The 26912-nt window shown below is 42.8% G+C and overlaps 1 protein-coding gene across 1 annotated transcript; it reads left to right on the forward strand.

Annotated features, from left to right (window-relative positions):
• The first annotated feature begins 4859 nt into the window (after positions 1 to 4859).
• LOC140458256 (synaptophysin-like protein 1) lies at positions 4860 to 26912 on the forward strand. Its single transcript, XM_072552629.1, has 5 exons — positions 4860 to 5120; positions 14414 to 14535; positions 15144 to 15339; positions 21194 to 21382; positions 25259 to 26912. Exons 1-5 carry the CDS (start codon positions 5052 to 5054, stop codon positions 25388 to 25390), a joined length of 708 nt encoding a protein of 235 aa, XP_072408730.1. The 5' UTR covers positions 4860 to 5051; the 3' UTR covers positions 25391 to 26912.

Here is a 26912-nt window from a genome sequence, read left to right on the forward strand (position 1 = left end):
TGACTGTCTCTCCCTGTGTGTATAGTTTTTCCTGTTACTGACTGTCTCTCTGTGTGTGTGTAGTTGTGCCTGTTGCTGTCTCTCCCTGTGTGTAGTTTTGCCTGTTGCTGACAGTCTCTCCCTGTGTGTGTGTAGTTTTGCCTGTTGCTGATAGTCTCTCCCTGTGTGTGTGTAGTTTTGCCTGTTGCTGACTGTCTCCCTGTGTGTGTAGTCTTTCCTGTTGCTGACGGTCTCTCCCTGTGTGTGCGTGTAGTTTTGCCTGTTGCTGACTGTCTCTCCCTGTGTGTGTAGTTGTGCCTGTTGCTGTCTCTCCCTTTGTGTAGTTTTGCCTGTTGCTGACAGTCTCTCCCTGTGTGTATAGTTTTGCCTGTTGCTGATTGTCCATCCCTCTATGTGTGTGTAGTTTTGCCTCTTGCTGGCTGTCTTTTCCAGTTTGTAGTTTTGCCTGTTGATGACTGTCTCTCCCTGTGTGTAGTTTGCCTGTTGTCGACTGTCTCTCCCTGTGTATGTGTAGTTTTGCCTGTTGCTGACTTTCTCTCCCTGTGTATGTGTATTTTTCCTGTTGCTGACTGTCTCTCCCTGTGTGTATAGTTTTTCCTGTTACTGACTGTCTCTCTCTGTGTGTGTAGTTGTGCCTGTTGCTTTCTCTCCCTGTGTGTAGTTTTGCCTGTTGTTGACTGTCTCTCCCTGTGCGTGTAGTTTTTCCTGTTACTGACTGTCTCTCCCTGTGTGTGTAGTTGTGCCTGTTGCTGTCTCTCCCTTTGTGTAGTTTTGCCTGTTGCTGACAGTGTCCTCCTGTGTGTGTGTAGTTTTGCCTGTTGCTGACAGTCTCTCCCTGTGTGTGTGTAGTTTTGCCTGTTGCTGATAGTCTCTGCCGGTGTATGTGCATTTTTCCTGTTGCTGACTGTCTCTCCGTGTGTAGTTTTGCCTGTTCCTGACTGTCTCTCCGTGTGTGTAGTTTTGCTTGTTGCTGATTGCCTTTGTGTGTGTGTGAAGTTTTGCCTGTTGCTGAATGTCTCTCCCTATATTGTGTAGTTTTGCCTGTTGCTGACTGTCTCTCCCTGTGTGTTGTTTTGCCTGTTGCTGACTGTCTCTCCCTGTGTGTAGTTTTGCCTGTTGCTGACTCTCTCTCCATGTGTGTAGTTTTGCCTGTTGCTGACTGTCTCTCCCTGTGTGTGTAGTCTTTCCTGTTGCTGACTCTCTCTCTCCCTGTGTGTATTATTGCCTGTTGCTGAGTGTCTCTCCCTGTGTGTAGTTTTGCCTGTTGCTGACTCTCTCTCCCTGTGTGTAGTTTTGCCTGTTGCTGACTGTCTCTCCCTGTGTGTGTAGTCTTTCCTGTTGCTGACTGTCTCTCCCTGTGTGTATTATTGCCTGTTGCTGAGTGTCTCTCCCTGTGTGTAGTTTTGCCTGTTGCTGACTCTCTCTCCCTGTGTGTAGCTTTGCCTGTTGTCGACTGTCTCTCCCTGGGTGTGTGGTTTTGCCTGTTGCTGTCTCTCCCTGTGTATGTGTAGTGTTGCCTGTTGTTGACTCTCTCTCCCTGTGTGTCTGTAGTGTTGCCTGTCGCTGACTCTCTCTCCCTGGGTGTAGTGTTGCCTGTCGCTGACAGTCTCTCCCTGGGTGTGTGTAGTGTTGCCTGTTGTTGACTCTCTCCCCCTGTGTGTCTGTAGTGTTGCCTGTCGATGACAGTCTCTCCCTGGGTGTGTGTAGTGTTGCCTGTTGCTGACTCTCTCCCCCTGGGTGTGTGTAGTGTTGCCTGTCGCTGACTCTCTCTCCCTGGGTGTAGTGTTGCCTGTCGCTGACTCTCTCTCCCTGGGTGTAGTGTTGCCTGTCGCTGACTCTCTCTCCCTGGGTGTAGTGTTGCCTGTCGCTGACTCTCTCTCCCTGGGTGTAGTGTTGCCTGTCGCTGACTCTCTCTCCCTGGGTGTAGTGTTGCCTGTCGATGACAGTCTCTCCCTGGGTGTGTGTAGTGTTGCCTGTTGCTGACTCTCTCCCCCTGGGTGTGTGTAGTGTTGCCTGTCGCTGACTCTCTCTCCCTGGGTGTAGTGTTGCCTGTCGCTGACTCTCTCTCCCTGGGTGTAGTGTTGCCTGTCGCTGACTCTCTCTCCCTGGGTGTAGTGTTGCCTGTCGCTGACTCTCTCTCCCTGGGTGTAGTGTTGCCTGTTGCTGACTGTCTCCCCCTGGGTGTGTGTAGTGTTGCCTGTTGTTGACTCTCTCCCCCTGTGTGTCTGTAGTGTTGCCTGTCGCTGACAGTCTCTCCCCCTGGGTGTGTGTAGTGTTGCCTGTCGCTGACTGTCTCCCCCTGGGTGTGTGTAGTGTTGCCTGTCGCTGACTCTCTCTCCCTGGGTGTAGTGTTGCGTGTCGCTGACTCTCTCCCCCTGGGTGTGTGTAGTGTTGCCTGTCGCTGACTCTCTCTCCCTGGGTGTAGTGTTGCCTGTCGCTGACAGTCTCCCCCTGGGTGTGTGTAGTGTTGCCTGTCGCTGACAGTCTCTCCCTGGGTGTAGTGTTGCCTGTCGCTGACAGTCTCTCCCTGGGTGTAGTGTTGCCTGTCGCTGACAGTCTCCCCCTGGGTGTAGTGTTGCCTGTCGCTGACATGTCTCTCCCTGGGTGTAGTGTTGCCTGTCGCTGACAGTCTCCCCCTGGGTGTAGTGTTGCCTGTCGCTGACAGTCTCCCCCTGGGTGTAGTGTTGCCTGTCGCTGACAGTCTCCCCCTGGGTGTAGTGTTGCCTGTCGCTGACAGTCTCTCCCTGGGTGTAGTGTTGCCTGTCGCTGACAGTCTCCCCCTGGGTGTAGTGTTGCCTGTCGCTGACAGTCTCTCCCTGGGTGTAGTGTTGCCTGTCGCTGACAGTCTCTCCCTGGGTGTAGTGTTGCCTGTCGCTGACAGTCTCCCCCTGGGTGTAGTGTTGCCTGTCGCTGACAGTCTCCCCCTGGGTGTAGTGTTGCCTGTCGCTGACAGTCTCCCCCTGGGTGTAGTGTTGCCTGTCGCTGACAGTCTCCCCCTGGGTGTAGTGTTGCCTGTCGCTGACAGTCTCTCCCTGGGTGTAGTGTTGCCTGTCGCTGACAGTCTCTCCCTGGGTGTAGTGTTGCCTGTCGCTGACAGTCTCCCCCTGGGTGTAGTGTTGCCTGTCGCTGACAGTCTCCCCCTGGGTGTAGTGTTGCCTGTCGCTGACAGTCTCCCCCTGGGTGTAGTGTTGCCTGTCGCAGACAGTCTCCCCCTGGGTGTAGTGTTGCCTGTCGCTGACAGTCTCTCCCTGGGTGTAGTGTTGCCTGTCGCTGACAGTCTCCCCCTGGGTGTAGTGTTGCCTGTCGCTGACAGTCTCCCCCTGGGTGTAGTGTTGCCTGTCGCTGACAGTCTCCCCCTGGGTGTAGTGTTGCCTGTCGCTGACAGTCTCCCCCTGGGTGTAGTGTTGCCTGTCGCTGACAGTCTCTCCCTGGGTGTAGTGTTGCCTGTCGCTGACAGTCTCTCCCTGGGTGTAGTGTTGCCTGTCGCTGACAGTCTCTCCCTGGGTGTAGTGTTGCCTGTCGCTGACAGTCTCCCCCTGGGTGTAGTGTTGCCTGTTGCTGACAGTCTCCCCCTGGGTGTAGTGTTGCCTGTCGCTGACTCTCTCCCCCTGGGTGTGTGTAGTGTTGCCTGTCGCTGACTCTCTCCCCCTGGGTGTAGTGTTGCCTGTCGCTGACTCTCTCTCCCTGGGTGTGTGTAGTGTTGCCTGTCGCTGACAGTCTCCCCCTGGGTGTAGTGTTGCCTGTCGCTGACTCTCTCCCCCTGGGTGTGTGTAGTGTTGCCTGTCGCTGACTCTCTCCCCCTGGGTGTAGTGTTGCCTGTCGCTGACTCTCTCTCCCTGGGTGTGTGTAGTGTTGCCTGTCGCTGACTCTCTCTCCCTGGGTGTGTGTAATTTTGCCTGTTGCTGACTCTCTCTCCCTGTGTGTGTGGTTTTGCCTGTTGCTGTCTCTCCCTGTGTATGTGTAGTGTTGCCTGTTGTTGACTCTCTCTCCCTGTGTGTCTGTAGTGTTGCCTGTCGCTGACAGTCTCTCCCTGGGTGTGTGTAGTGTTGCCTGTTGTTGACTCTCTCCCCCTGTGTGTCTGTAGTGTTGCCTGTCGCTGACAGTCTCTCCCCCTGGGTGTGTGTAGTGTTGCCTGTTGTTGACTCTCTCCCCCTGTGTGTCTGTAGTGTTGCCTGTCGCTGACAGTCTCTCCCCCTGGGTGTGTGTAGTGTTGCCTGTCGCTGACAGTCTCCACCTGGGTGTGTGTAGTGTTGCCTGTCGCTGACAGTCTCCCCCTGGGTGTAGTGTTGCCTGTCGCTGACAGTCTCTCCCCCTGGGTGTGTGTAGTGTTGCCTGTCGCTGACAGTCTCCCCCTGGGTGTGTGTAGTGTTGCCTGTCGCTGACAGTCTCCCCCTGGGTGTAGTGTTGCCTGTCGCTGACAGTCTCTCCCCCTGGGTGTGTGTAGTGTTGCCTGTTGTTGACTCTCTCCCCCTGTGTGTCTGTAGTGTTGCCTGTCGCTGACAGTCTCTCCCCCTGGGTGTGTGTAGTGTTGCCTGTCGCTGACAGTCTCCCCCTGGGTGTGTGTAGTGTTGCCTGTCGCTGACAGTCTCCCCCTGGGTGTAGTGTTGCCTGTCGCTGACAGTCTCCCCCTGGGTGTGTGTAGTGTTGCCTGTCGCTGACAGTCTCCCCCTGGGTGTAGTGTTGCCTGTCGCTGACAGTCTCTCCCTGGGTGTAGTGTTGCCTGTCGCTGACAGTCTCTCCCTGGGTGTAGTGTTGCCTGTCGCTGACAGTCTCTCCCTGGGTGTGGAGCTGTGATACAGCCTGACTGTGAGCTGGAAGGAGGAGTCAGTCAGCTCCCTGACTGTATTTGAACAGCCCTGGCTGGCGGAGAGGAACTTGCCGCCCAGCAGGAAGTGTGGGCGCTGTCGAGTCCCAGGTAGCAGCTCCAGCTCCAGCTCCAGCTCCGTCCCTGCCTCCTTCCTCTCTCCCCCCCCACCTCCCTCCTCCCTCACGGCCCGTCTTCACTCCCTCACTCACTCCCTCCCTCAGTCCGAGCCGGGGTGCGGACAGCAATGCCCGGGATGCAGCTGGACTTCGGGCCCCTGAAGGAGCCGATCGGCTTCATCAAGATCCTCGAGTGGGTGAGTCGCAGCTTCTCCCGAGTCTCTCACGGTGAGGGCCGAGGCCTCGGGCCGGCCCGGGCCGGGCCGGGCCGGGCCTCCCAGCTCCAGCTCGGGGCTTGGCCCTCGGCCCTCGGCCTTTCCCCCGCTCCCTTCCCCACAGGCCCCGCTCCTCTCGGGGGGCGGGGGGTGGGGGGGAGATTAACCCGACAGCAGCTTCCCGTGCAACAAAGTGGGGCAAAAAAATGTTTTATACCTCCCCCTTAAAAAGTAATCTTTATTCTTCAAATTAAAACTTTGTGCAAAACCGACTTTTGCTGAAATCCTCCGCAGATCAGTGAAGTTATGAATTAAATCAATATTTGATGGTGGAACATTAACTTTACTGTTGGGTGAAATTGTCATTTATCAGGAGAGTCAGCATTTCACTGTCAGTCAGTCAGTGATTTAAACAAAAATAGCGCAGTGCAGCACAGATGATGTTTGACAAGTGTTCACTGTAAGTTGTGTTTTTGTTCTATTATTGCATTAACCATCCCTCCTGAAGATGCTTCCCATCTTGGTGACAGTCACCAAAAGTGAGGATTGTTGTTTCTCTTGAGAACTTGGGCCTTGTTGCTGCTTCATCCCAGAGTGAGTTGAGGGGGACAGGGTGCACCACACCTTTTGTTCAGTTCTTGCAGCTCACTCCCTTACTTTGACTGCACTGACTCCGATCGTACAGGGTGAACCTTATCCAAGTGAAAATGGGTCCCTGGTTCTCTAAGTGGATTGACTAGTAAATGGTTTCAGTGGTGTAAATGTGAGGTGACGTTATCGTAACTCTCATCAACAGCTAGATAACTGTAGCATGAATTGGATTGTTTATTGTAAACTAACCAACTGGGTAGCGTCCTTTGTGGGGGTTAGAATGCATCTTAGCTATACTGTGAAGTGTAGTGAATGCTTGGTGTTGTAGTAATTATCTTGGTAGATATAACTGTTCATTAGTGCAGGCATGATGCTTCTAGGATTTTGTGCCATGTGGAATGATGGGTTCAATGGGTAGTTCTGTGGCTGATTACAAAACTTCTGGTTCTGCAATCTTTTTGTGGTTTTGTTGACTTCTTACATTTTATGTTTGTTTTATATTTGAAATCACAACCACAAAACTAGCAACGGTCAAATTGAAAGTGTTTGACGCTAACAAATTTACACATTTGTATTGTAATTCTTCTTGTCGCTCAAATTGTAATTTTGGAGTCTGTGGGACTCTAATCTTCTGGATACGCCACTCTATAAAGGAAGTGGACAAATATTGATCAGTGTCATAAGAGCTACCATCTGCACTGACTTGTAAAATTATAATTGATGAATATACCACAAAAATAGATCACAATACTCTAACTTAGTCCCTTGATTATCATTTGAGTTGTCCATTTTCAAAATCAAAGTTTTAGTGGCAAAGAATTTAGAATTTTAAAAGAATTCATTTGAGAGGCTGATGTCACTGACTGGGCCAACATTTATTGATCAGTGGGCAGTTAAAAGTCAACCATATTGCAAGTCCAGACCCACAGCATGTAAACCAAATCTGGTAAGGATGGCAGATTTCATTCTGGAAAGGGCAGTAGTGAATCAGGTAGGTTTTCAAAAACTGTCTACAGTGGATTGCTATTTTTATTGAGTTTAAATTCCACTATCTGCCATGGTAGGATTTGAACCCATATCCCTAGAAAATTGACTTGATATGCTGGGCTACTAGTGAAGTACCATTATGCTACTGCCTCCCCCATTGCACCAGCCATCTGCATAATTTGCACTTAGCAATATTCTTTGCTGTTTGACTTTCAATAGTTATGCTCCAACATCCTTTACATTTAAACAAAGTGGAAAATGTGTACAATCCTGAATTAGTTTAATCTTCCTGTATAAACAATCCAGTATAAATAATCACTGTAAACCAAATTTTACTATCTAAAACATGTTGTAACGGTTTCTGTATTTTCAAAGAATTTTCTCTTCAGAATTTAAGCACATGTTTAATCTGGTACATTTTTTTGAACCTTATTTCATTTCATTTTCACTGAATGAAATAGCATAAACGAGATCATTCAATATTTGTTTATTCTGACTTGCTGAAAGAATCACCAGTCAGTTCAACTGCCCTGTTGTCTCTTCAATGCTACAAAGTTTTTGTCCTTTTTTTTAAATGGTTATTTCCAATACCCTTTTGAAAGTTTTTATTGAACTTCTCTTTCAGGTAGTGAATTCAAAACCATCACATGAATTGAATATTTTTCAACTCTACTGGCTTTGTTGGCTATCAGTTAAATCTGTGCTCTCTGTATGACTCATCTGCCATACGAAACGCTTAAATTCAAAACCCTTGTACTTCTAAACATATGTTTATGTGAAATATGTGGTATAGGAACAGGCCATTCAGCCCAACCAGTCCCTGCTGTCCTTTGTCTCACTTAAGCCTTAGAATTCCCCTCAAAGGGGGTCAACCCAGAACAGGTGGACTGCAGCGGTTCAAGAAGGTTGCTTACCCACACCTTCCCAAGGGTAGCTAAGGACAGGCAATAAACGTTGGCCAGCCGGTGCTACCTACATCCCACAAATGAATTTAAAAAAAATAATCTCCACATCTAAATCGATCATCATAGCCGTCAAAAATCATAGCCTTTGAATATCTGTGGTCACTAAGCTCTGGTCGTGATGACTAAAGCCAAGTGGAACTGGGGAACAAGTGATGGTTATTGGTGGGTAATTGGTTGAGAACATTACTGGCTCTATGGATAAGGAACAAATGAGTGGTTGGAGTTAGTATGTGAGTACTGGGGATTGCGGCACAGTGGGAGTGTAACTCTGCGTCTGAAGGCGTGAGTTCAAGTCCCATCTGCTGCAGTGGTGTGTCAGCCTATCTGAACAAGCTGATGAGGTTATCTTTGGTGAGTTGGAATAAAATTCTGACTGGAAAAACACTTCTAACCAATGTTTTAATCTCCAGTGTTTAACAGTGCCCTTCTCCCTCCTGCTTAATTAGATTCCTCTTAAATATATCAGCAATTTGTTTCAGACATTCCCTGTGGTAATTAATTCCATGTTGTTAACATGCTGGTTGGAGAGACTTTTATTTTCTGGATTTCCTATTGTTTTGTCTGGTTATAAAGGTGTCTAATTACACACTTCTTGAGAGGAAACATTTGTTGCATCCAATCTTACCAAAGGTTTATTAATGTTAAAGATTTCTATTTGGTCAGTGCTCAAATCTCTCGTTTTCAGATCTGTGGGTCTTGTTTAAAGTTAGCATCCCTCCTCGTTCAGGCAGGTATAATATCTGACACAGGCCTTTGATATATGCCTCTCAATCCCTTCAGCCCAACCATCACACTACCAGAACTGTGCTGAAATTTGAGATGCATGATTCTCACTGTTTGGTTGAAAAAAAATTAGAGGCTTTGTCTTGGCCTGTCACAAGGGAGGGGTTGAGTATTGTTGGAGGCCAGCATAAATGATTTACATTGCTGGCCCAAATCCAACCCAGGTACAGAGTCATAAAGCACGGAAACAGACCCTGTTTGAATTGGCTTTCTCTTTTTGAGAGCTATTGTTCCTAAGCTAGCTGTTTGAGCTAATTTTATCTTAATTTTGAGTTACTTTATTCAATTTTTAAAAAAATTAAAATTAAGAAATCAGAGTTAATTCTCTGGGATTATGTCACTATAAAAGATGTAGCTGGGAAGAAGGTTGACTTTTTTTGTTTAAGAACTTTTCTAACGTTCCGTCATCTTGTGTGTGGTAAGCTTGTGTTTTTGCAATAAACGTAATTGACAGATTGTTGTCAAAGGAGCAGCGCTCCGAAAGCTTGGTGATTTTAAATAAACTCGTTAGACTATAACCTGGTGTCATGTGACTTCTGATTTTGTCCGCCCCAGTCCAACACTGGCATCTCCACATCACTATGTTCAGTGACTAATCATCACCAGTAATCAAACCTCAAAAATAAAACTTGTGACCTATTTTATTCTGGGATCTGACTTGTTCAGTATTACCATCAGCCGAGATCATCACATTGTCCTCAATGGACATGATTTTGTCACTGTCAGTTTTGCTAGTGCCACTCAGGAGGGTTTAAACTAGTGTGGTAAGGGGTTGGGAACCAGAGCAGTAGGTCAGCAAGTAAAATGGCTAAGTAGGAATCAGACTCAGGCCAATAAGACCACGAGGAAGAACAGCCAAGGAGAGATTACTAAACACAATCAGACTGGCTGTCTGAGATGGAGTGTTGCTGAACAAAGAGACCTTGGAATGCAGGTTCATAGCTCCTTGAAACTGGAGTCGCAGGTAGATAGGATAGTGATGAAGGTGTTTGGTATATTTTCCTTTTATTGGTCAGATTATTGAGTACAGGAGTTGGGAGGTCATGTTGCAGCTGAAAAGGACATTGGTTAGGCCACTGTTGGAATTTTGCATGCAATTCTGGTCTCCTTCCTATCGGAAAATGTTGTGAAACTTGAAAGGGTTCAGAAAACATTTACAAGGATGTTGCCAGAGTTGGTGGATCTGAGCTACAGGGAGAGGCTGAACAGGCTGGGGCTGTTTTCCCTGTAGCGTCGGAGGCTGAGGGGTGACCTTATAGAGGTTTATAAAATTGAGGGGCATGGATAGGGTAAATAGACAAAGTATTTTCCCTGGGGTAGGAGAGTCCAGAACTAGAGTGAGAGGGAAAAGATATAAAAGAGACCTAAGGGGCAACTTTTTCACGCAGAGGGTGGTACGTGTATAGAATGAGCTGCCAGAGGAAGTGGTGGAGGCTGGTACAATTGCAACATTTAAGAGGCATTTGGATGGGTCTATGAATAGGAAGGCTTTGGAGGGATATGGGCCGGGTGCTGGCAGGTGGGACTAGATTGGGTTGGGATATCTGATCGGCATGGATGAGATGGACTGAAGGATCTGTTTCCATGCTGTACATCTCTATGACAGTTAAGGCAAATGAGCTTGAACTTGGATTAATCCATTGTAACAATGATGTTGTAGCTATTACAGAGACTTGGTTTAGAGTCTGGTAGCTTAACGTTCTCAGAAGTACTGAGGGAGGACATCTTGGACAGCATGTTCCTGTGACGACAAAGGATGGCAAGGTTTGGGGACTTTGGATGACGAGAAACTGAGAGCTTAGTCAAAAAGAAGGTGGTAAGGTTAAGGAAACTGAAGACAGAGTGTGAAGATAGCTGGAAAGATCTCAAACAAGGGCTTAGGGCTCAGAGGCCATGGAATGACTTTAGCAAACCGGATTAAGGAAGATACCAAGGTGTTTTATACGTGTATAAGGAGCAAGAAAGTTGTTCAGGAAAGGGTAGGTCCACTCAAGGGCAAAGGAGGAAATTTTGCGTGTGGAGGTGGGTGAGGTTCTTTACGAACACTTTGCGTTGGTATTCACAAAGGCGAAGGACATGTTGGATGTGAGCCTTGAGAAGGCTATGTTGATATTCCAGGTTATATCAATATAAAAATGGAGATTGGGTGTTTTTGAAAAGTGTTAAGGTGGGTAAGTTCCCAGGATCTAATGGGATCTATTTCAGAATGCTGAGCCAGGCAATTGAGAAATTGCTGAGGCCTTGTAAGAATTTTTTGTCTTTTTTTCTCATAGAGCTCTCAGAGGACTGGTGAATAGCTGGCATTGTTTCTTTGATTAAGGATGGCAGCAAGGATAATCTGAGAAATTATAGGCTGGTGAGCCTTCTAACAGTGGTAGGGAAATTACTGGAGAAGATTCTTAGGAATTACACACATCTGGAAAAATATGAACTTGTTAGTAATTGGCAGTATGGCCTTCTGCAGAGAAGATTATGTACCACTCAAACTTGATTGAGCTTTTTGAGGAAGTGACCGACTATTATCATGGCAAGATAGTAACTATTCTTTACATGGCTTTTCACAAGGTTTTTGACCTGCTGCTACAAAATGAGAGGTTGTGTGGCATTGGCTGTGAGTTGGTAAGATGGGCAAAGAACTGGCTTAGTTATGGAAGGTAGAATGGCAATGGGAGGGGTTTTTCCTGACTGGAGATCTGTGACCAATGGCATTCCACAAGGATCAGTGCCAGGACCCCTGTTGTTTTAAATAAATAAAAATCATTTGGAGGAGAACTTAGGTGACCTGCTTAGTATGTTTGTGGGTGACACAAAGTTTGGGGCAATCTGTGAATACTGAAGAGGGTTGCTAGAGGATGCAGCAAAGTTTGAAAACTTGGGCAGAGAAATGGCAAATGGAGTTTAATCTGGCCAAATGTGAGGTGGTGCATTTTGGGAGATCTGATGCAGAGGGGAAAGTATACAGTAAATAGTTAAGACCCATAGTAGCATCAGCATAGATAGGGATCTAGATATATGGGTCCACAGTTCCTTGAAAGTGGTGGATGTCATCTATATGAACTTCAGTAAGGCGTTTGACGAGGTTCCCCATAGGAGACTGATTAGCAAGGTTAGATCTCACGGAATCCATTTGGATACAGAACTAGCTCAAAGGTAGAAGACAGAGGGTGGTGGTGGAGGATTGCTTTTCAGACTGGAGGCCTGTGACCAGTGGAGTGCCACAAGGATCGGTGCTGGGTCCACTACTTTTTGTCATTTGTATAAATTACTTGGATATCAACGTAGGAAGTATAGTTAGTAAGTTTGCAGATGACACAAAAATTGGAGGTGTAGTGGACAGCGAAGAAGCTTACCTCTGATTACAATGGGATCTGGACCGATAGGCCAATGGGCTGAGAAGTGGCAGATGGAGTTTAATTCAGATAATTGCGAGGTGCTGCATTTTGGGAAAGCAAACCAAAGCAGGATCTATACACTTAATGGTAAGGACCTTGGAGTGCAGGTTCATAGCTCCTTGAAAGTGTAGTCGCAAATAGATAGGATAGTGAAGAAGGCGTTTGGTATGCTTTCTTTTATTGATCTGCGTATTGAGTACAGGAGTTGGGAGGTCATGTTGTGGCTGTACAGGACAACGATTCGGCCACCTTTGGAATATTGTGTGTAATTACGGTCTCCTTCCTTTTTGGAAAGGTGTGAAAGGGATCAAAAAAGATTTACAAGGTTGTTGCTAGGGTTGGAGGATTTGAGCTATAGGGATAGGCTGAATAGGCTGGGGCTGTTTTCCCTGGAGTTGAGGAGGTGACTTTATAGAGGTTTATAAAATAATGAATGGCATGGATAGGATAAATAGACAAAGTCTCTTCCCTGGGGTGGGGAGTCCAGAACTAGAGGGCATAGGTTTAAGGTGAGAGGGGAAAGATAAGAGAAACTGAAGGGGCAATGTTTTTGCGCAGAGGATGTTGCATGTATGGAATGAGCTGCCAGAGGAGGTGGCGGAGGCTGGTACAATTACAACATTTTAAAAGGCATCTGGATGGGCATATGAATAGGAAGATTTTGGAGGGATATAGGCCAACCCCTGGCCAATTGGACTTGATTAGGTTGGGATATCTAGGCAGCGTGGATGAGTTGGACTGAAGGGTCTTTTTCCGTGCTGTACATCTCTGTGACTCTGACTCTAAGTGGATTAGGCATACAACATGCTTTCTTCATCAGGGCATAGAGTATAAAAATTGGCAAGTCATGTTGCAGCTGTATAGAACTTTAGTTTTGGCCAAATTTGGAATATTGTGAACAGGTCTGGGTGCCACACTACTAGAAGATTAGAAGGTACAGACACAGTTTACCAGGATGTTGTCTGGTTGGAGGGTATTAGCTATGCGGAGAGATCGGGCAAACTTGGTTTCTTTTCACTTGAACATGGAAGGATAAGGAGCAACGTGACAGAAGTTACAAAATTGAGGAATGTAGAGTCAGTTTTTTTTTCCCCCCACAGTGCAGAAATGTCAATTACTAGGTTTAAGGTAAAAGGGGGTAAGTTTTTTTTTGTAAGGAGTAATTGGACACATTTTTCTTTGCACAGGAGGTGGTAAGTGCCTGAAATGCATTGCCAAAGGAGGTGGAGGAGGCAGATACAATAGTACTGTTTACGAGACCTCTTGATAATTGTATGAATAGGCAGGGAATAGAGGGATATGGACAAGATAGAAGCTCTCTGTGCTATGCTGTTCTTTATTCTTCTAAATGACTAGAGGTATTCCGTTTTTAAAAAATCAAAGGAACATAAAACTATCAACCTTGTGATTTCATTCTCTCACTTGGTGTTTTGGGTTCTTGAAACATTGTCTAGAAATCATTACTAGTCTATAGGGATTAAATTTATAATAGCAATGGTCTCATGTCAATAAAGCTGCAATAATTTCAAGTACCTGGCTCTAACCTGTGTAGCACGTATGCATTTTCATTAAATCAGAAGCAATATCACTGGACTCGGATGTTTGTCTGACAGGATTTTCCAAAGAGTGACAATCTTAAACAGATTGGGGGTGTATGTGTGAGTTAAGTATGGGGTCAGTTGACTAGTGATTCAGGAGTTAGGCTATGTATTTAATGCTCTAATTTTTCCTAATTTAACGGTTTGCTTCATTTCATCCAATCTCTCTCTGAATTCTTCCATTTAACTCAAGACTATAGGAGAGTTTCAGGCATTGGGGAATTGCCCAGTGGAGTCTTAAATTTCCAAGTAGTTCCTTTAGAGTCTGCCACAATGAGGATTCCACAATATCCGCCATTCAAATCCCTCATTTACATTTGAATAATGACTGTCTATCATCAGAAAATCTGTGCTTTTATCTCAGGGCTGATTTGAATTGTGTCTGTTAGGATAGTTAATATTTGGATGAAAGTGGGTACTGCAGATGCTGGAGATTAGAATAAAGATTAGAGTGGTGCTGGAAAAGCCCAGCAGGTTCAGGCTGCATCCGAGGAGCAGGGAAATCGCCATTTCAGGCAAAAGTGCTTCATCAGAAATTCCTGATGAAGGGCCTTTGCCCAAAATGCCGAATTTTTTTTTTCCCCCCTGCTCCTCCGATGCTGCCTGACCTGCTGTGCTTTTCCAGCACCACTCTAACCTGATTAAAATATTTGTCATGTACGTACAAAATTTGAAGACCGTGATGATTGGAACTCTTGCCATGGCTATTGGACAAAAACTTATTTATTCTTTTATCATATTGGTGACCTTTTAGATAGGTTGTACTTAGTGACTCTCAGAAATGTAAATGACCCAATCTCTGTATAGTGACTGTCACATTTGGAACTTATACAGGTAATTTGAACAGCTAAGAATAAACCAATAAGTTTTTTTTTTAAGAAAAGAAATGCTGACAATTTCAACTTGTTCTCATAATTTAATGGGTTTCTGACTTGTTTTGCTTTAAATTTCAAACCTAGATATTTGCAATTTTTGGATTTGCAACATGTGGTGGATTCAGTGGCAAAACTGCACTGAATGTGAAGTGCAAGGACTCCAATGACAGTCAGTTATTTACAGCGAACTTCCAATATCCATTCAGGTTGGTGTGTTTTAGTCTTTATTTTTGAAAGTCTGTTGGTGTCAAGTCAACTTTTGAGTTCAGTTTAATTAGTGCAGAAAATGTGGCTTTGCACTCCCTTAAATGCCTTCATAGGTCTGCCTTTTAACAGTCAGGTTTAATTTGTCAAATTTCTATGTAAATGTAGCAGTCAATTAATGCTTCAACTAAACTGGAACTTTAAGAAAGTTTTGTGACAATGTTTGAGTCTGTTACATTGCAGCATTGGGTATCTTTTTGCATGTGGAAATTCTTTTCTTCCAAATATGTTGCGTGATCAGACCTTCCTGTATATGCTGACTGGACAAATAATTGCATATGAACGTGGAAATATATATTGGAACAACAAAGTGCAAAATATGATGTTGACCAAGGAAATAAATGAGAGAGACTTTTCTCTATAATAGGAATATGTTGCTGAGTGTTCCAGAACAGTTACAATATTAACATTGTTGGAAGACTTTCATATTTATTACCTTTTTAGACTCATGAGGATGGCACATCTGAGTGTTTTTTGAGAATTGAATAAGTAAATAGCAAGCATAATTAGTGTGCAAAAGTGATTATTAAATGAGTTTGGTATTTTCCAGGTTGAACACTGTTTCAATCATTCCCAAGGCAACCTGCAATCAAACTTCAGCAATCTACCTAATGGGAGATTTTTCATCCTCTGCTGAGTTTTTTGTTGCAATCGCAGTATTGGCCTTTCTGTACTGTATCGCTGCCCTTGTTCTCTATATCGGGTATCTCCATATCTACCGGGATGGCAACCGTGGACCGATGATTGTAAGTAACCTTCCATGAACTCACCAATTGTCTTTATATGTCATTGTAACGTAGTTAGGACCTAGGTAAAAACAATGACTGCAGATGCTGGAAACCAGATTCTGGATTAGTGGTGCTGGAAGAGCACAGCAGTTCAGACAGCATCGCTGCTCTTTAGTAGTTAGGACCTAATCAAGTTGTAACTTTGACAAAGATGTTTTCAGCCCGTATCAACCATATTCCATAAGGAATAGTGTCAATAAGTATAAAAGAAGAGAAGGTGAGGGCTCTTAGCATGGTGGAAGTGCTCTCTCTGCTGGGCCAGGAGACCTGAGTCCAAGTCCCACCTGTCCTGGATGTATGTCATAACATGTCTGGACAGATTTACTAAATAACTGGGCAGGGCAAATCATTCAAAGTGTAGTGTGTCGCTGACAAATTGTTACCATGGATTTGCCTGATATATAATACTTTTGCAATATTAGATCTCAGCCCTAACTTCAACTGATTTATGCCATTATTGGCTTTCACACTGACACATAGCAAATCGCTTATTTCTGTTAACCAGTCATTTATTTGAAGCCGAATACGATTACAGATATCCAGTTGTAGATGTATTTTGTTTCGGGTTGCTTCGTTTGGTTTTGTGTGCTTTGCTGCAAATTAATTGCACTGAGTGAACCAATATCCACCATGACGTGATGACAATCTAACCCTTGTAAGTGGGGATCTGGGACTGTTCTATGAATTAGCCTTACTTTATGACAGATGAGGATCAAATCTCTCAGCATTTGGAAGATGTAATTTCTAATGTTGCAGTCAAGTATTCCAGTAATCTCAGACTAGTGCCTTTGGCAACTATATTTCAGAAGCATGGAACACAAATTCCAGTGCATACTGAGGTGGGACTGAAATAGTGACTTAGGGCTTGGCAGGGTGAGCCTTCTATTATAAGAAGCTTCTCGCTGTATTCCCTTTTACTCACTTGTCATATTGACATGAAATTCAATACCTAGTCAGGCACTCTGTCGTTCTGTTGCTGCTAATAGTAAGATGTAATTGTGTGCTGTCGGTCATTAATTAGCACTGTCGTCAGTTTATGAATGTTCTGTGCAGGGTAGGTATGTTCGATTTAAGAGTAAATGCATTTCAAAATACAATATTACTTTTAAACAGCTTGTTGAGATGAACTTCTAAAATGTCCTGATACCATTTCAATAGTTTGACCACCACCGAACAAACCAATGTTGTATACATGGTGCATTATAACTTTTAATGACTTAAGATATACATCTGAAACCTTCTTTGCAACTGCTGATCTATTTAAGACAAGAAAAAGTCTAAAAATATGGCTGCCAAAGAATCCAATTAGTATGTTGTAGTTCTGTTCGCCGAGCTGGGAATTTGTCTTGCAAACGTTTCGCCCCCTGTCTAGGTGACATCCTCAGTGCTTGGGAGCCTCCTATGAAGCGCTTCTGTGCTGTTTCCTCCGGCATTTATTCTTCTACCAAACTTTGAATCCAATTAGTATAGATGTTTCGAAAGTTGGTAATGTGACTGTTAATTGTCACTTGCTCAGTTTTCTTGAAGGATAGCCTATAATGTGAAGAAACATCTTCAGAACAATCTCCAATTTGGGAGGATGTGTTGGAATGAATGAGTTACAATTCAGATCCTTTTTTTATTTGGCTTTATAGCTTTTAGAGGAATATAGACTAATTATTGTGCAGAAAGGAGGTCTTTGAGTCTATTGTCAGTGCTTTTTTTTAGCAGAGCATTCCAAACTATTTCCCATCCTCGAAGGTCTTTCCCCATGCTTTTCTCCATTTTTTTAAAAAAAAGGTTTAAGTAGTTATCCATATTTCAAGTACGTTAGTGATACATGTCTTTTACTTATGTTTGTGAATTCATATCTGCTTGTTTTAATGCCTATAATTTTTGTAGACTTAAATTGCTGTTCTCATCCACGATCTTATTCACAATCCAGTCAAAACGGGTAGAAAGATTCTTCACCTTTAAAATAGTTTATCATTTTTATTTCCTGCTGCACAAATTTAAAGGATGAATTTAAATTGTGGTAAGTTGTATGGCATTTACTACTTCATCTCTGGATTTATTATGTAATTAAGGAACTTGTTCTGTAAAAATTCTCAAATAGCTGCGGTATTGTTGGTTGATCTGTTTCCATCTGGTGTTTATCCAGGCTGTGATCATGAGGTGTTCAAGTTGCTTGCTCATGCGAGTCTTTAGTGCGAGCCAGCAAAAATAGTGTTGCAGAAGTGAGCCTACTCAGTGGGTACTTCAGAAGCCTGGAGACATTGCGGTGATTGTGTGTCTGCATAATTTGGTGCTGGCAGCTGAGAAGCAGTGTGCTTTAATTGACTTTTATTCAGTGAATGTAGTCTTCACAGCATCGTGTCCCAGGTTTCCCTTTTTTAAAAAAGTGTTCGCAGCAGGAGTGGGGAGAATTTTGGTCATTATACTGAAGGGTGAGGAGAAAAAAATTAGTAGTCATTACTCTGTCTGCTACATTATAACAAACAAAGTGATCACTATGCATTTTGATTAAATAATTTTAAGTTGGGCAGTGTGCTTGATGTTTGAATGGCTACTTTTACTTTGAACGTGTCTTGATGCGATGACTTAAAATTCTGCCTGTGACAACCATCTTGTGTGTATTGACGCTTCACCCTTGTAACGACAAGATGCAGTGAAGTGCTCTGTTCCTTTGGACTCCACTTGCTTTTTGAATTGTATTCTTCTGGGCTGCTGGAGCATTCTTCACATCAATAGTTTTACTTCTACTTTTTAACTGTTCACTTTCCCCTCAACACTTCAACTGTTTTTAGATATTCTTTACTTTGTAAATATCTTGGTAATTTTATTTTTGATTTCTCATGATGCCCCCTTGTATTATATTTTTCTGTTCAGACATCTATTGCATTCTCGTTAAAGCACAGAATCAAATGTATACTTTATTATATTTCTAGCCACCTTCCTTTTTGATCCTGTTCTCATTAATATTGTTCATTTTGTTATCTTTTCAAACTTTGTCAAAGGATCCATGATTAAAAGGTTAACTCTAATATTCTTGCCAAAACTGCTGCCTGATCTGCTGGATGTTTCCAGTTGGTGGGTATTTTCCTCCTCTCATGTGCAATGTTGATTGTACGTTTCTTCTTTAGTGATACTAGTTAGTTGCATTTCCCTCTTGAAACAGAGGTTGGTGCAGTTTTGATTGATGAATCTGAAATGTGAAGTAACACTAATGGAGCAAGTTACGTTTGTCTGTGTGCTGTCCTTCTTGCTGAAGATTGCAGTCAATTCTGGTAGTCTGAAAAGTTTGCCTGCTGTATTATGCAGGATGCAAGATTTTTGTTTGGGTGGTGTAAAGTGGTTTATAATGTAGCTATTAAATTTTCAGAAGCGTACTTGATAAAAGTACATATTATTATAGGTGAAATTAATTATAAAAATCCACTGTTTCTTTTCCCCACATGTTTAGTTTTTAGTGAAGGCTGTATGCGCATACTGTTTGTGCTGCTGCTATGGCTAAAATCTTGAAGTCTTGGGTTTATTTCCAAACTGACCCCAAATTACAAGGAGAATCATTGTTTAAACCATCACTACTTGGCTCCATCATTAGTAGCTATACCTTCAGCTGCCCATGTGCTAAATTGTAAAAATTCCTCAGTAAAGCTGTCCTTTTTAAAAGTGTTCCTTTAAAATCTATCATCCTGATCACTCTGATCACTGTCCTGATGCTACTATGAAGCATCTTGGGATTATTGACTGTATTTAAAGGTACTATATTATTGCGAGTTGTTTTGGGGACAGCTGATCTGTCTTGTATGTTATGAAATCCTTTCCATAGTTAGCCGATGGAATGGTTCAACGTGACGTTTTGACCAAGTTGCCTCTCTTTTTTTTGTGAAAGGAGTGTGTTTGAGAAGAAAGTGAACTGAAAGGATGCATCAAGTAGTTTTCATGTTTAATGTGGGATTGCTCTGCACATTTTTGTCTCTGTTGTCTTTCCTGAGATTGGGATAGTGTAAAGCAGGTGTCAAGAGTCTAACTTGCTCTTAATCAGTTATTGAAAGCACCACCTCATTTAAATGTTGTGCTCAGATTGACACCGTATCCTTTCATGGAGAGACATAGAAATGTACAGGATGGAAGCAGGCCCTTCAGTGCAACTTGTCCATGCTCACCAGATATACTGAATTAATGAAGAATTATTTGCCAATATTTGGCCTTTCTCCCTCCAAATCCTTTCTATTCATGTATCCATCCAGATGCTTTTTAATTATTGTAATTACACTAGCCTCCGCCACTTCCTCTGGCAGCTCATTCCATACTTGCACCACCCTCTGCTGAGAGAGTTGCCCCTTGCGACTCTTTTATATCTTCCCCCTCTCACGTTAAACCTACGCCCTCTACTTTGGGCACCACTACCCTGGGGAAAAGACCTTGGGTGTTCACCTATCCATGCCCCTCGTGATTTTACGAACCTCTCTCTAAGGTCACCGGCGCTCCATAGAAAATAGCCATAGCCTTATTCAGCCTCTCCCTATAATTCAAGTCCTCCAACCCTTTTTAAACTTTCAATGTGAAGTTAACCAGGAATTAATTATGAATTTCATATCCAACAAATTTTAAATAATGCACACAAGAAGTTGAGTTTCCTGTTTGGAAAAGTTTCTCAAAATGACTGTGGCCCAGGCAGTGAGAGTTGATTAGTTATTTGTATGCTGCAGACTTGGTTTTAATCTGCCAACAGTCTGTTACAATGAGGAAAGGCTGTTGTATCTCAGTACTCCCTGCCCCCAACATCCCTCCCTTCTCCCTGGATCACCAATTAAAGCGAGACTGAGAAAGGTCATGCCTGCTTTGTTTTAATTATTTTTCACAAGTTCTGGGGTTTTCTTAATGTTGCACATTGAAGTGAAAGACTAGGTAAAACAGTTTATAGCTACCAATGGTTGCTGGATGGATGACCTGGATTAAGTTTATCGAATGTGCTAAAATGTTTTGTTTGTTCATTGTTCATACCTGTTAGTATGCTGACAAACCTGTACCTTGCTAGTCTCCTTCCAAGTGCTCTTAGTCTCTCTTTCATTTGTATAGTCTATTCTTTCATCTTCATTCAACTTCCCCTTTTTAAATCAAGATGCATTCACCTCAATCCTGCCATCTGGTAATGAGTTCCCCATTTTAGTTACACTCTAAGTAAGAAGTTTAATCTAAGAAGTTATTGAATTTTTTTCAGTGCTTTTTATATTGTATTTGTTGCCCCTGGTTTTGGTGCCTCCTATAATAGCAACATCTTCACCATGTATGCTGTATCCAATAATTTAAAGATCTCCTCCTCTACTCACCTTTTGCTGCCATTAATCTGGGAGAAAAAGGTCTTTGCCCATTCAACATTCCCCTATTGGATATAAACCCTCCATTCAACGGTAATTCTTGTAAACCAGTTGCCCTGAGCAGCAATTGAACTCTAGAGTCAATCCTAGGTGTGTTTCATAGGTTCATGGAAGACAAGCAGAAGGCTGTGGAGGTCAAGTCATTTGCATTTAAGACAGAGGTAGATGTGTTCTTGATTAGTAAGGGGATCAAGGGTTACAGGGCCATGGCAGGAGAATGGGGTTGAGAAATGTATCAGCCATGATTGAACAGTGGAACAGATGTGATTGGCTTAATGGTATAGTTCTGCTCCTCTACCTTACGATCTAAAGCTGCATTCATTTATTATGAGAACCGTGCTATTTAATTACGTAACATTTCCTATTTGACGTGACCACATTGGGAAGGGTGAGGTCACATTCTTGTTCAGTATTTTCAATTGCACTTTTATTTCCTCATTGTTTTCCAGGACTTTGTTGTGACAGTTATTTTCGCTTTCTTGTGGTTGGTCTCCTCTTCAGCTTGGGGCAAAGGCCTCACTGATCTGAAATACTCGACAAATCCAGGAAACATCATAAAGTCCATTCAGTTATGCAGTGAACTGAATAAATGTACTCCCGGAGGTGTGTCTGGCATGGGAAGCTTGAATGTTTCTGTGGTATGTGCTCTTAATTTTATCTGCCTCAACCTATCTTGTTGTTTCCCTGCCGGCAATTCATTAATTTAGATATTGGTGCTGTTGCTCGATCATGCAGTCAGTTCAGAAAATTATCAGCGTGCACTTGAGGGAAGTGGGAGTACTTTCTTCGGGAGTGCTTTGTGTGGTCTTCCTTTGGTTGTATATAATACCATTGCTTCAGTGGTTTGTGGTTGCTATTGTGCGCTCACTGGGTGTCTTTTAATCTGAAAACTTTCAAAATATGACTTCACAGTTCTGTTGGAGAAATCTGGCTCTGGGTGCTCTGAGTGTGATGGGATGCTGCCTCAACTATGCTCACAGTAGAGGCCTCTGGCATGTCTTGTGTTATGATCTTGTGATAAATATCACGCTGCAGACTTAAAATTTCCAGTGTCTAGAAGCAATGCAAAAGAATTAGTGAATCTGATCCCTAAAAAGGGGTTGCAAACTTTCACCACATTTCACTTAAGAGGTATGACTGCCATTTGATAGCTACACTGTTGCTCTGTGGACATTTTACTACTTTTTTAAAAAAAATGTTTTATTGATCATGTAATCCAAATAAAGATCCAGACGGAGATATTCAAGTCATAATGTGATAGCTAAGGAATTTAAAGTCAATGAATTAATCAAATTGATTTTTTTAAAATAAAAAATCTAGTCTCCGTAATAGAGACCATGGCATTGTTGGATTTTTCTACAACTCCTTCTTCTGCTTAAACAGTATCCTTTTTCAGGGGCAAGGATATCTGCTATTTTTTTGTTGGACTTCAACACCATGTGACTTGAGACCTACCGCCTCATGGATTGACTCTTAACCACCCTCCTAAATAACCTAGCAAGGCACCCAGTTATAATTGAACTGCTGCCAAAATAATTAATGATAAAACCCAATGACCAGTCCGTTTTGCCAAGTCCTCCATGAATATTTTGGTTGAACCAAAATTGGGTCGGCAGCAAGTTAACATCTGAATCACAGTTTTCAGTCACTGTTCCAGAGTCTACCTCCACTTTTGCCATGTCTCGTCCATTTGGAGATACCCATCAGAGGTAGCAGTATAATGCTGTATAGTCGGGAAAGAGTGGGCCTGGATTTCCCTTTATTTGACTCCAGCTCCATAAATGATTTTTAATTCTTTTGGGATGGGCGTGTCACATGTAAGTCCAGCATTTGATACCCATCCCTAATTGTCCTTGAAGTGGTGATAATGAACCACATTTTGGAGATGGGCTATTAGGAAGGGTGAAATTTGATTCCAAAACAGTGAAGGAATAATTCCAGGTCAGGATGCTTTGCATCTTGGAGGGGAGTCTGCAGATGGTGACCCTCCCTTACATGTCTACTGTTCTCTCTTCCCCATCCCAAGGATGTTGGTGGTAGAGTATTCCATAATAATAATGCTATTGACAAATGTGTGAGAAGATGGTTAGATCACGTCATTCCTTGACATTCAAATGACTGTGTCATAACATCGGATCTTCTGGGTAAGGAAACCACCTGCTGATTGACACTTATTGCCCTCCGTCATGCTGCCCCATGTTGAACATCTCTTGGAATAAGCAATGAGTTATAGCAAGGGCCCAAAATATCCAGTGGGTTGGGAACCTTCATTTTGATCTCCCACCCTGACACCAAATACAATGCCACTGCTCATAGAATCAATTATACAGTACAGACCTTTTGGATTATTATATATGCGCTGACAAAACAAAAACTCCTTGAAATTAATACTGGTCCTACATTACAGCTCATAACTTTGAATGTTATGACCTTCCAAGTGCTCAAAGTACCTTTTTTTAAAAAAAAATGTTTGGGAGGTTTCCCACCTCCACTAGCGTCCCCAGCAATGCATTCTGGATTTCCCACCACTACCTGCAAGAGATTTTTTTTTGTTTTGCCCCCTCTAGTCCCTTCTAAAATCCTGCCTTTCACCTTAAAATTATGCCTCATTGTTAATGACTATTTCAACTAAGGGGAACAGCTGCTTCCTAACCACTCTCTCTATGTTCCTCATAATCTTTTAAACCCCAATCAGGTCCCTATGCAGCTTTTCTCTGCTGTAAAAAAAACAACATCTAGCAACTCTTCAGAGATAAATCACACACATTTGTGGTGAATGTCCTGTACAGTCCATCCAGTGTAATCACATCCTTGTTTATCATGAATGACCAGAACTGATCTCTAGTTCTGGCTGAACCAAAGTTTTTTTTTGTGCAGCTCTAATATAACCTCCCTACTAATTTTTTAAAAACAAAATTATAATCTGTGCTACAATGATAAAGGCAAGTGTCCCATATACTACCTTTACCCTATTAACCTGCTGTTCAGGGATCTCTGACCAAGCACCCCAAAGTCCCTCTGTTCCTCTGAACTTTCTAGTGTCCTGCCACCTCACACCTATCAGTGTTAAATTCCAACTGCCATGATTTACCAATTTGACCAATCCATCTATATCCTCCTGGAACTAAAATAGTCATCTTCTTCCTCCTCCCTCGACCATTCACCCAATCTTTGTGTAATCCCCTAACTTACTTACTTATCAAGGCGTCCCCATGTTCTCATCAATATCACTTTAACAATAAGGAACACAGCACTCCTCCCTGTGGTATGCCACTGGATTCTGGCCTCCAGTTACACAAACGGGCTTTGACCACCACCCTCTGTTACTGGACTGGTTTTGGATCCAACTTGCCAAGTTACCCTGGATACCATGTGCTTTTACCTTCTTTATCAGTCTCTCTTCTGGGACCTTGTCAAAGGCTTTGCTGAAATCCATATGAAATACATCAACTGCACCACTCTCATCTACGCACCTGGTCATCACCTCAAAAAATATTAAACCAGATTTGTTAGGCGTGATTTTCCTACAACAAAGCCATGCTGACTATCCCCGATCAAACTTTGCCTCTCCAAGTGGAGCTTGATTTTTGTCCTTCGAATGTTTTCCAATAGTTTTGCTCCCACTGACGTGAGACTAGCCTGTGTCAAACTCTCTGGTTTATCTCTTGTAAAGTAGAACCACATTGGAGCACAGCTCTGACACCCCACCTGTGGCCATACAGGAATTAATCTTTTGTGTGTTCTTTTGTATCCCATGCTACTGTGGCAGATAAGTCCTCTGAACCCAGAGATTTATTCACTTTTAAGCCCACCAAAGCCTCCAATATCACCTCCCTCCCTAAGCAATCTGATGCAGTACCTTTGTTATAGTCTGCATTGAGTCATATAGCGCAGAAACAGATCCTTTGGTCTAACCAGTCCATGCCAAGCATAATCCCACCTGCCTGCTCCCGGCTCACCTCTTCAAACCAAACTTTTCACCTCCAAACTTTTAAATGTTGTAACTGTACCCACATCCACCACTTCCTCAGGAAGCTCATTCCACACTTGAACCACCCTCTGTTTTTGAGTTAAAAAAAAAGCTTCCTTCTCCTAATATCCGAAGCCCTTTTTCCTCCTCTGCCTGGGAGTAAAGGGATGGAATAAGACTGGATTTTGAGAGAACGAGCACCTCATTTTTGTAATTCTCTGTTTAGACGGTATATATTTTCCCAGTACACTCTAATACTGAAGCCAAGTACATGAAGCCCAACTTGTGGAGGATGGGATCTCCACATGCAGTCTTGGCAGAAGTTTGGACTCTCTCTTCTTTGGCCTGAGATTTGCAAGCTACAGAGGCCTTCCTTTTTATTATCCCATAGGACCATATAGTCATTACTTTTTTTCTTCCATAAATCCTGATGGCCCGTACAGTTCTTTTTATATGGTAAACTTTAAACAGCCTTATGAGCAGGGTGTGGCTCTTGCTGCATCACTTCAATTGGTGAAATTTGTATTTTATTTTTCCTTTGTAGGTGTTTGGTTTCCTCAATGTGATCCTGTGGTGTGGAAACGCATGGTTTGTGTACAAGGAAACCAGCTGGCATACTCCACCACAACCTCAACAGGATCCAGCGAATGTGGCACCACCACCTCAAAATCCATAATGCTGCAGTTGGAAATTTGTTGAGGCATGTGTTTGCAAACTCACCAGAGCATACAGTAGGTTTCATAATTACTCAACATTGCATAAGCTTGATGGGAAAATGCATCTGTTGTATTTGCTATTTGTGCTGTTGTGTCATATGCCTTTTTGATAGGTAGGGGTGAAGAGAAGATGAATGTGTGTAGTCCCATTTAAATTGGGGTTTACAATGAAAGAATGTGCAGACATTGTCAATGATGATGTCAATGTTACACCACATGTACATAACACAGTGAAGCCCTTTCAAGATCAATCTAATATGCCAACTATTTTCTTCCTTCGATGGTGTTTGCTGCAGACTATTTATCATGCATGCTTAAAACCTCTAATGATCAGTAACCGACTATTTGCCAAATTTAAACTTCTCATTGAGATGGAAGAACACTAAAAGACATGATTTGCATTCATTTGTGGAATGTGCAAAGTATGGGATTGCTCTTCAATCTCTTTCGAATGGAAAACAAAAGTGTGCTACTTTTGGTTTTTAAGGTTGTCATTCAATGGTTAGTCTCTGATTTGGTCTGTATCGTACTGAATGAAGATAGCTTTGTATGTGAAAGACATTGATCTTTAATGGGTTATGCTGTGTTACACAACTCAAGCCATTGCAATAAGAAACATTTTTACTACATAACTGAAGTTTTTTTTTGTTGTTGCTTTTTCTACTTTCTTGTACAGAAATTATGGAAAGTGTTAAGGAAACTTTTTTCTTTTTTTTGGCCAATTCTGCACTTGCTTTTTTGACAGGGGTGTTAAATCATTAGTTTCCTTGGTGCAGTACTTGATGATAAATGGCACTTTCTCAAGTTTTATGTAACTTTGCTTTGGACTTGTCTGATTTGGTTTTTCTGTTTAGTAAAATGAAAATCCTAATTGTCATCATGACCCACTTTCATTGTAAATTATGTGCCTTATAAAATGAAGGTCATTTGGTGAAGCTTGAAAATGTTTATCTATCATAATCCTCGCTTGCTTTATCTCAGTCTGGAAATGTTTTGTTTTGCTGGTGCTGTTACTCAGTGGTTAAGGGGTGATGACATGATGTGGTAAAGTACCAAATGTATTTGAGCTTTTTTTATATATACGTTTGTACCCTGCCTCGTTTTTCAATTTTGGAACTATGCTTTTCTGTTAATTCTCTGCTTCGTTAGAAGCTTATGAAGGAGGCAGGAGGAAAAGAAGGAAAAAGAACTGATTTGCTTCATAGCCATTGTCAAATTTACTCCTAATAAATCCAGATTTTCACTGAACTCCAAGTGCCTTTTCATCGTCAGACACTGGCTTGCGTTTTGAAAATGGAATTCTCAGAACAGTCCATGTATTTGATTGGTGCTGCTGTAAGAAATACCATCAACCTTAAAGCTGCATCAAGTATTTTGCCAAACTTGATGAATGCTTTGGCCTCATGAGACGTCTGTTCTGATTTAAAGGCCTCTGTTTAAGAATTCAGGAAACACAAATAAAATATTTTCTGTTGACAATAA

The sequence above is a fragment of the Chiloscyllium punctatum genome, chromosome 32 (genome assembly GCF_047496795.1).
Source record: "Chiloscyllium punctatum isolate Juve2018m chromosome 32, sChiPun1.3, whole genome shotgun sequence".
Taxonomy (NCBI): domain Eukaryota; kingdom Metazoa; phylum Chordata; class Chondrichthyes; order Orectolobiformes; family Hemiscylliidae; genus Chiloscyllium; species Chiloscyllium punctatum.